Source organism: Patagioenas fasciata, chromosome 18, assembly GCF_037038585.1.
Source record: "Patagioenas fasciata isolate bPatFas1 chromosome 18, bPatFas1.hap1, whole genome shotgun sequence".
Lineage (NCBI taxonomy): Eukaryota > Metazoa > Chordata > Aves > Columbiformes > Columbidae > Patagioenas > Patagioenas fasciata.
In genome coordinates, this window is record NC_092537.1 from 14,257,811 (window position 1) to 14,267,537 (window position 9,727).

The 9,727-nt window shown below is 65.2% G+C and overlaps 1 protein-coding gene across 1 annotated transcript; it reads left to right on the top strand.

Moving 5' to 3' along the window:
- Positions 1-345: 345 nt before the first annotated feature.
- LOC139829336 (uncharacterized) lies at positions 346-8,677 on the top strand. Its single transcript, XM_071816376.1, has 15 exons — positions 346-1,138; positions 1,606-2,314; positions 2,452-2,546; positions 2,675-2,766; positions 3,284-3,395; positions 3,645-3,776; positions 3,980-4,057; positions 4,342-4,506; positions 4,660-4,778; positions 5,101-5,166; positions 5,259-5,397; positions 5,550-5,803; positions 7,921-8,028; positions 8,346-8,481; positions 8,570-8,677. Exons 1-15 carry the CDS (start codon positions 716-718, stop codon positions 8,675-8,677), a joined length of 2,736 nt encoding a protein of 911 aa, XP_071672477.1. The 5' UTR covers positions 346-715.
- Positions 8,678-9,727: the final 1,050 nt, after the last annotated feature.

Consider the following 9,727-nt stretch of genomic DNA (forward strand, 5'->3'; position numbering starts at 1 on the left):
GTTGGTGGTTGCATCACTTTTGGTGGTGGGATCGCTATTGGTGGTTGCATCACTTTTGGTGGTGGGATTGCTACTGGTGGTTGAACCACTTCTGGTGGTTGAACCGCTTTCGGTGGTTTGATCACTTTCGGAACTTCTATCGCTTTGGTGACTGGATCACTTTCATCACTCGGTTTGCTTTTGACACTTGGATCTGTTCGGTGACTGCATTACTTTCTGTGGCAAGAAGGAGGAGGAGAAAGGCTGCTGGCTGCCATTCCCTCCAACATCACCTCCGGACAGAAAAGCTCCCGTCTTCCCACATCAGGCTCCGTGTTTTCTGGCAGAGCAGCAGCAATGGCCACACTCGGTCTGTTGGAGCTGCTGAACGCCGCCATCGGGACACCCCATTTGGGGGTTGTCGACTTGGTGGCCCTGCACAAGTTGCTCGAGGCCATCATCGGGCAGCTGGGCCAGCAGGAGCCGTCTGTCCTGGAGCCAGGGCAGAGCCCGACCCCCAGCCTGGCAAAGGAGCAGGACAGCGAGGACCAGCCTGGCCAGGAGAAGGAGGAAGACGGAGCCCTGGGCACCGCGCAGCAGCTCTGGAAACCAGCAGAGCAGCTGGACGAGAAGGACACACTGGAGGGGACCGGGAGCGACTCCGAGGTCTCCTCTGTGGCCAAGGAGCTGATGCCAAAAACAGCAGAAGAGAAGGAGAGAGCCGTCTCCAAGGTAGATGCTCTTGCTGGTCCCTGGGTGCTCCCCCACGAGACGCCCCCTCCTCTGGGCTCCGCGCTGCCCTCGTGCCGCCCTCAGCCCAAGGGCTGGGTTAAGCCCGAGCTCCCGCAGCAGAGCACAGCGGGGTCCAGGTCCCCAGGGACCCTCCCCTGGGCTCACCCCCCACCCGCTCTCCCAGGAAAGGGCTTCGCTCCAGGATCTCTGGGAGGAGATCAACAAGTTTAAGGAGGTGCAGTCCGGGCTGGCAGAGGACGTGCGGGAGATGAAGGAGGAGATGCAGAAGGCGCATTCTGGCCTGGCAGAGGACATCCAGGAGATGAAGGAGGCGCATGTCGGCCTGACAGAGGACATGCGGGCCATGCAGGAGGCGCATTCTGGCCTGGCAGAGGACATCCAGGAGATACAGGAGACCCTTGGCCTGGTGAGCGTCCCCTGGTGCCCCGGGAGGGAGCCGGGCCCTCGTCCCTCCCCGCTCCCGCTGCCCTGTCACACTGTGCCCGTGCCCCACGGCCATCGGTGTCACCAGCGTGAAGGGCAGCAGGAGGGAAGAGTGGGAAGGGTGTCCCAGGGGTTGCTAAGGCACTTCTGAACTAGAGAGCCATCCAAACAGAACCATGGGAGGGGAAGGAGGGGAGATAAAGCTGTGGGTTGGGGGTGCTGGGCAGTGATGTTGGGGCTCCCATCCCTGGGGGTCCAATCCCCCGGGTTCCATAGCCGGGCTGAGCCCGTGATCCCTTTGCATTTGGGCTCTCATGTTCAACACGAGTTTGGCCCCGCGAGGTGGTGGTTTGGGGACAGGGGCTGGGGACATGGCGGGGGGTTCTGGGGTCTGTCCTCACGGCTGCCCAGCTGCCAGTAACCCTGCTGCCCTTTGCCTCTTCTTCCCAGGAGGGCGCTGGGGGCCAGTCTGCCCCCGCCGAGCCCACCCAGGTGGCCACGGACACCCAGGCCAGGAAGAGCTCAGCACCGGGGCCAAAGGGACGTGGGACACAGCCTGGGATGGAGACCAGCAAGGGGGCTGCAGGGTCTGGCTCCCCGGGGATGCAAGCAGGGACACAGGGGGAACCAGTGACCCCTGTGAAGTTGTCAGGCGCTCCCGCAGATCACTCAGGACCTTGTGGTGCCGGTGCCACCACCCCGGGGCTGGAGCCAGGATCCCCGGGCACCCAGGCCAGCACCTCCCTGGGGACACAGCCAGGGGCCCCTGATGCCCAGGCCAGCACCTCGGGGATGCAGCCAGGATCCCCGGGCACCCAGGCCACCACCGCCCTGGGGACACAGCCAGGGGCCCCTGATGCCCAGGCCAGCACCTCGGGGGTGCAGCCACGATCACCTGGGACCCACACCACCACCCCTGGGGTGCAGCCTGGCTCCTCCACCTCCCAAGCCACCATCCCAGGGGATGCCCAAGAGCCGGCCAAGCCCTGGGGCACCACCAGCACCTCCAGCTACGAGTCGGAGATGCGGGAGGTTCTCTCCCAGGTTGGGCAGCTCGGCCACCTCTGCGCTGGTCTGAAGGAGCAGGTGGAGCAGCTTAAATCTACCAAAGCTGAACATGCGGATCTTGAGAACGTGCGCCGGCTCTTCCCGGAGGGAGGTGAGAGCACGAGGGGGCTGGCGGGGGTTGTTTGGCGTGGGGACACCCTGGCTCAGGGGCTCGTCATGCTCAGAGCCTGGCCCCAAGGCTGAGACCCCCTCACCGACAGCACATCCCCTTGCACCATGTCCCTCTAGGCCGGCAGAGCATCACCAGCATCCTGGCCGACCTCAAGTGCCAGATGTCGTTCCTGCAAGACATGGCCGGGGCCCTCCACGGGCAGGAGGAGAAGGTGAGCCGGCAGCAGTCCCCGAGGGGCTGCGGGGATGCCAGTTTGGGCAGGGAGGGGGCAGCCGAAGGGTCCCCGTGCCGGAATGACACAGGGGGCTGTGCCCTCACCGCCCCCACTGCCGTTGGCAGATCAGGAAGGTGGAGGATGCTCCCAGAAAGATGAGGGCGGCTGGAGCCGGCAGGAAAGCAGACGGCAGCGCCCAGATGACCCAACCGCCGCGGTAAAAGGATGGGAGAGGGTTTCCTACCCCGCAGGGCTGCGAGGGAGCCTGGGGTCTGGGAGCATCCCAGTTTGGGGGCCAAGGGACACCCCCACGAAGGCTAAGCCTGCCCCTGCCCCCGTCTCGCTGGCCAGGCCCAAGGGACAGAAGGTCAAGGCAGAGCGGAAGGAGTTGGGGAAGCAGCAGGAGCCGACCCAGGCCGAACTGGAGAAGTTTGCGGCCGAGTACGTGAATCAGTTGGTGATGGAGACAGCACAGCAGCTGCAGGCAGAGGTGAGGCCCGGGGGCAGCGCTCCCAGCCCCCGCTGGCTCGGGGGGAGTCCTGGCGGGGTCCCGGCCACGTCCCCTGGCTGGATGGGGCCATGGAGCCTCCACGGCACCTGGGCTTGTGGGCGGCATCCAGCCCGGCTCAGAGCTGATTCCTCCTCCCCTGCCAGCAGCTGGACGAGCCGAGGGCGACGGCGCAGAGCGGGGGACACGAGCACGCGGGGTGCCCCGGCTGCAACTGGGACACCAGGGCGCTCCTGGGGAAGCTCCTCCAGCGCTGCGAGAAGCTCGAGGCGCAGCTGGAGTCCCTGGCCCAGAAGGCGGGCGGCAAGGTGGAGAGTTACCCAAAGTGGAGGAGACAGGTAAGGAGACGCGGTGTAGGGGGCTTGAGCTGCCAGGAGCCCCCAGGCATTTCTGCTTTGCTGTAACGTGGGGGAGCCCCTCGCTGCCCCCCTAACCGGCTTGTGGGAGTCAGCAGCATGGAAGGGAGTTAAAGCCTTGGAGCAAATGTCCTGCTTGCCCTGAGAGCCCGCGGCCACCAGCCAAAATACCCTGGGACTGTCCCCGCGGGGCAGCCACCCCCCTTGCTCAGCACCGCCTTGTCCTCTTAGTCCCTGCAGCAGGACGAGCAGCTCAAGTGCCTCCAGGCCAGCATCATGCAGCTCCAAAAGGACTACGAGAAGTTCAGCTCGGCCCTTGCAAACCTCCAGCAGGATCGCCAGCAGGAGCAGAAGGACATCAAGGTGGGTGGCTGTAACCCGCAGGCAGAGCCCAGGCTGGGACCCCAAGGGATCTGTCCCCCTGCCACCCTGCTCGCAGCCCTGCACAGCTTCCCGATGCCTTTCCTGGAGGTTTCTGATGGGCTGGGGAGGCAGGGGGTGCTCGGCTGGCCCGGGGGCAGCTCCGACCCTGCCGTGGCGTCACGGGCTGCTGTCTGCCTTGGAAGGCTCTGTCCCAGGCCCTGGAGCGGCTCAAGAAGCAGAAAGCAGACAAGGAGCAGCTGCTGGTGCTGGAAATCGATGAGGTAGGGGCTCGAGGGACCCTGGTGCCAGCCAAGGGTGTCCCGGGCAGGGTGACAAACGCCCCTTGTCCCTTGGGTGCCGGCTGGCAGAAGCATCCGGGGGGAGGGAGGATTTCCAGCCCTGCTGCGGGTCCCTTGCCAGGTCCCTCTGTGACCCCGAGTCCCTTTGGCTGGTGGGAGCAACCCCACGGGGGTGATGGGGTGAAGAGGGCCACGCAGCCACTTCTCCCTCTCGCGTTGTCCCTGCATCCTGTCCCCACCGCTCTCCTGCCTTTCCCCGTTGCTAGAAAGCAGACAAAGCCGCCCTGGCTGACAAAGTCAGTCGCAGGCAGTTTGAGGCGTGCGAGGAGCGGCTGAACAAGGCGGTGGAGGAGGTGACGAGCCGGGTGACGGGCCAGGAGGAGAGCTGGCACCGGTTCCAGAAAGAGCTGCAGAGACAGATGGACTGCAAGGTGAGGGCTCGTCCCCTCCACGCAGAACTGGCACCCTGGGGGCCTGGCAGCCTGAGGCAGCATCCTTGCGAGGGTGCCCCCTCCCGGCTGTCCCCCTGGGGACCGCCATGTCCCATCGTGGGGTAGATGGCTGAGGGTGTCACCCGTCCACAGCTGGACCGCCGGGAGCTGGGGGCGTTCCGGGAGCAGCAGGAGGAGCGGTGGAAGAGCCTCAGCGGGCAGCTCCAGAAGGAGCTGCAGCCAGAGCGTGACGATGCCGCTGGGATTAGGAAGTGAGTGCGATGGGGACAGCGGTGGCTTTGGCAGTGCCGGCCCTGTTCCTGCTGGCTGTCCCAGCTCGTGCCGCTGTGGTACCCTGGCGTGGGAGCCGAGTGGGCAGCGCCCCTGGGGATGCTGAGCAAGTGGCTGTGCCTTGTGCTCCTGCCAGCTGCAGCTTCCCAGCGATGGAGGCGGCACAATGAGGGGGCACGTGTGGGAGGAGCCCTCCTGAACCAATCTTGGGGGGTGGGTGCAGAGGCTTTTTGTGGCAGGGGACGGTGTGCAGGTGGGGCTGTGCCCCACAGGAGCTCCCCAGCCCTTTTCTCCCTGCTCCAGGCAGCTGCTGCCTGGTTTCCATTGCCTGTCCTGCGACCGGCCCCTCCACATGCTGGCGCCTGGACCGTGAGTAACTGCCCCCCGCCCCCTCCCTGGCGTCGAGTGACACACGGGGTGCCACCTGCCGGGCACTGAGCACCCCGTGTCCTGTCCCACAGGGAGCGGACGGGCGAGTGCAGGTACCCCACTGTTCCGCGGAGCTGCGGGGGCCCACACACCCTCACGCCCCCGCGCTTCCAGCCCCAACCGCCCAGCACCCCACGGCCGTCCCCACCCAGCGCCCGCAGCCCCAACAAGGTAGGGATGACGGAGGTGGGGAGGGGGATGCTGAGCCTGCGGGGGGAATCCATCCGTGCCTCAGTTTCCCCAGGGAGAGCTGGCTGGGGGAGGGTTGCTGGGGGATGCGGAACGGGGCCCCGTGTTTGGCTCACACGCTCTCCCCTTCCCAGAAGGACGCGATGCAGCTGTCGGGCCAGGACGGCACTGATGGGAACCGGCAGGACGAGCAGCTCGCCATGATGGGGGGCTCTCAGCTGCCCCCAACGCCAAGGGCCACCCCAGACACCTCGACCTCGCTGCTCTCAGCCGTGCTGCTGCACCGACCAGTCCCGTCTCCCAGACGCTTCACCCTGGCACCGAGTCTGCTGCCGCCCATCCAGCCCCCCTGCGGTGAATCACCCCCTGACAGCCGCGCAGGACAGGGGTCCCGGCCCCGGTCCCACCGCCCCGGGCGCTGAGCAGGCAGCGGCATCAATAAACGGTGATGAGCAACCAAGCGCCGGTGTGGTCTGAGTGGGGGTCCCTGGGGCAGGATGGCAGAAAGCCCCGCCGTGTTTGCTTTTTCAGGAGAAAAATAAGAGCTCAAAAGGCACTTTGGGGGTGCCCAGGTGGATCCGGTGGTACCCGGGGCCCCCCAGAGGGAGCACGGGGAGCAAACCAGTGGGCACCAGGGCAGAGCCAGCAAAGGCCCATCCTTTGGTGCCTTTGGAATTGTCATTCAAAGGGTAGATGAGCACAGCTCGGCTTCAGCCAGAACACCTCCATGCCCTTATTTTTTGTTATACCCCCACTTTCTCTTTCCTGCCCGGCGGCCGGGGGGTGTGGGGTGTGTGTGCTTAGGGAACCCCTCGTACCCAGCAGCTGCCTGCATGCTGCTGCTGCTTCTCTCTGCATTTAAACACATTACCTAAACATATTAAAAAACCACAAAACAAAATAACAGGGGGTCTGCGGGGCAGGAAAGGCTGGAGGCTCATGGGCTGGGGCCGGGCCCGATGCCTCCAGCCCCACGCACCTTCGCACGAGGCTCGAGCGCTGCCACGCCGCTCCCATAGGGCCCGCAGCAGCTGCCGTCTTGGACACGGGCAGCGAAGCCACCGCACTGAGGCCGCGCCTGGTACCGCCAGGGAGAAGGGGGAACGGGTTGTGGTGCGAGCCACCCTCGGGGTGCGGGTGGTGCACCCCCTGAGGAGGGAGAGTTTACGCCCTTTGAGGCCCCCTTCTCAGGTACCAGCGCCCTTCAGGCAGTGGCTGATAGCATCTTTTGCAGTGCACAGAGAGCGTGGCTGCTGTGCCTTTACCTACGATGGCGGTGGGGGTGGTCTGTGTCCCGTTGGGCCAGCTCACAGTCCCATCCCAGCTCTGGGCCGTGTTTCCAGCTGTGCCCAGGATGGCACACACTGCCCCGCGTGCCGTGGAGCTGTCCTGGATGGACACAGCTCCACGAGTTCCCCCTGCTCCTTGATCCTGCCTTCACTCCCCTTCATTTCTCCTGGTTCCAGACAAACCACCTCCTCCAGCGGAGCTGGCACAGCTGCAGGTTCAGACTTGTGCCGTCCCAATGGGGCTCAGAAGGGAATTGCAGCCCCCGTGCCTGGAGCGGTGGGCAGGGGGTGTGAGCTGGGGGTGCCCGGGGAAGGGGGCGGATGCAGCCAGGGGAGCACCAGGGACGGAGCTGTTGGGGTCTCTGCTCCCTCGGCAGCCAAAAGGCTGAATCCTGCCTTTCGCCTGCGAGGCAGGCACTGGCGCTGGGGAGGGATCTTGTCTTTCGTGGCCTCCTCGGCTTGACCGCATCGGGTGCTTTGTGCCTGCAGCCAGCTGGCCGCCTCCCCAGCAGCATCCGACTGTCGGGCAGAGCTGCTGAGCGCCCAGGCCCGTGTGGCAGAGCTGGAGAGCCAGGTGAGCCCCAGCGCCTGCTGGATGGGGCCCACGGGTGACCCAGGGGGAGGAGAAGGGGCCAGGACGTGGCGCGGGATCGGGCAGAGCTGCTGGCGCAGCACCGGCTGGAGCTGCAGCAGCTGCGGGAGCTGCAGAGGCGAGAGCGGCACGAGCGGCACGTGGTGCCGGTGGCCCCGGTGTGGGTGAAGGAGCCAGGGAACGGTTTGGGGAGACGGTGAAAGGAGAATGGAGAGTCCAGAAGCGCTGGCTTGAGGGCAGCTCCGTGGCTTTTGGAGTGGGGATTTGCTTTGCCGGTGGAGACAGGCAGATCTGGCTGGAGACGTCATTCCGAGGGAAGGCATTGCATTTTGAACGACGCTGAACCCCATGTTTTCTCTCCCCTGGATCCCTTTTATTCAGAACAATGAGTTGCTGATGTCCGCATAGTTTGGGTCAACGAGAAGTCTGTTGTTGGTAGAGAAGCCCATAACCCCCAGATGTGGTCCATCCCAGATGGGGAAGGCAGCCCGTGGGACGCCCCGTGACAGACCAGCTCCTGGGACCTGGTGCTCAGCCCCACGACCGAGCCTCTTCCACGGTGCCCGTCACGGGGAGCACCAGTTTGTAACAGCCCGTGGTGGGCTCCTTCCCCGTGTCCCGCAGGGAGTCTGTCGAGGAACTGCGCAAGAAACACGAGGAGCAGCCCCAGCACGTGATGTGGCTGAAAGAGCGAGAGATGGATGTGCTGACCGGCACCATTTCACACACCAGGTACCGACAGCCGGTGTCGTGCGCCCAGGTTGATCCCTGGCCGCGGTGTTCCCTGTCCTCCGGGGAACCAGGCCCAGAGCACAGGAGGAACAGGGACCATCCTCTCTCCCACCCGCTGCCCCCAGGGGTGCTGAGCTGTTGTTTAGTATCTGTCCGTGCTCCCCGAAGCAGCGGCTGCGTCTTCGTGCTGCTCTGCTCTGATCCTGAGAGGTTCGGGGCAGGGCTGCCCGGCCCATGGCCCAGCACACGTCCCCCCCTCCTTTGGAGTGGGACAAAGTGTGTCCCCCAGGGTGACCCTCCCCCGGATCTCTGCACAGGTCTCTGAACGGCATCACTGAGAAGATGGAGAAGTTCTCCAGTGACCTGCAGAACATGTGCAGGAGGGGCATGGAGGAGGAGCGGAGCCGTGTCCGGGAGCTGGTGGCCAACACGCAGGCCAGGCTGGGCGAGCAGGCTCGGCTGCTGGAGCAGGTGAGCCCACGCTGTGTCCTCTGCCCGGGCCAGGCTCCTGGCTGGGTCCGGGCGTTTCTCTGGCCCGCAGGAGGTCCCTGGCCTGGAGCCCGTGAACGGCGCCTGGCCCTGCAGCGTCTGGCAGGCTCACGCGTGGGTCCTGCTCAGCGGGGAGACGTTCAGCGCTGCCTTCTTGTGACAGAGACGTCACTTGGGGTGGTGAGAATGGGGGAGTCCCTGGAACAGGCTCCACCAGCCCCTTTCAGCTCTTGACTGAAGCGTCAGTTGCCTCTTTCTCTCCCCTTTACCCGTGAGGGGTTTGGGCAGCCAGGGCAGGCGCAGCCACCTCTGTTGTGAGTCTGGGGAGAGGAAACCCCCACGGTGGGCGAGGGAAAACCTCCCCGTGCCATGGGGACGTGTCCGGAGCCGGTTCTGCTCCCCCCAGGGCTGTCCAGAGGGGACATGTGGCACAGACAGTGCGGCAGAGCTGCATTTTTCAGGGCTGCCGGGGAGGCAAAGGACCACTCAGGCTGGGTATTTCCAGTGCCGAGGAACTGCCCTGTGCTGAGCGTGTTTGAGGGTGTGCAGCACAGGGAGGGGCTCCGGCGTTCTGGGCAAGGAGTGTGTGTGTGTGTCCGGTCCCAGCTCTGCCCGCCCTGGTCTCAGGTGATGCGTCGGTTTCCCCCGTGCCCACCCTAGGAGCGGGCAGAGCTGAAGATCCAGCGCCAGGAGCTGAAAGCCGAGGAGGAGCAGCTGGCGAGAGACAGGCAGAGGCTGGACCAGGCCTGGCAGGAGCAGAGGCTGGAGAAGGAGAAGGTGATCGGGGCCGCGCGACGTGTCCAGAAGCAGGAGGGGATGATCAGAAGCACGAAGGCGGTAAGCAGAGCTTCTGCGCCACGGTTCACAGCCGTGCACGGGCCGGCAGCACAGCCGGGGTCTCACACCCCTCCTGAAGTCGTGAATCCTGTGCCGGGAGGGGAGCAAGGGGATGCTCAGAGGACCCTCAGCGCAGGGCAGCGAGGCTCCCTGTCCCCAGCCTCCCCACCCGCTCTGCCTTGCAGCTCTCGGCCCAGAAGCACGCAGAGAGGGAGCGAGCCCTGGGGGAGGCACGCAGGATGCAGACCGAGTTCCGGGACAAGCTGCAGGTCCTGCTGCTGCAGCTGAAGCAGCAGCAGGAGCAGATGAAGCAGCAGTTGGAGCAGAGGAAGCAGCAGCAGGAGCAGAGGAAGCAGGAGCAGATGAAGCAGGA

Bases quoted from the DNA above. Each gene is read 5' to 3' on its own strand.
- LOC139829336 (XM_071816376.1), top strand. From the start codon at position 716: ATGCTCTTGCTGGTCCCTGGGTGCTCCCCCACGAGACGCCCCCTCCTC. The intron at 2,315-2,451 runs GTGAGAGCACGA...ATGTCCCTCTAG, and splicing joins CCGGCTCTTCCCGGAGGGAG to GCCGGCAGAGCATCACCAGC. The intron at 3,396-3,644 runs GTAAGGAGACGC...TTGTCCTCTTAG, and splicing joins ACCCAAAGTGGAGGAGACAG to TCCCTGCAGCAGGACGAGCA.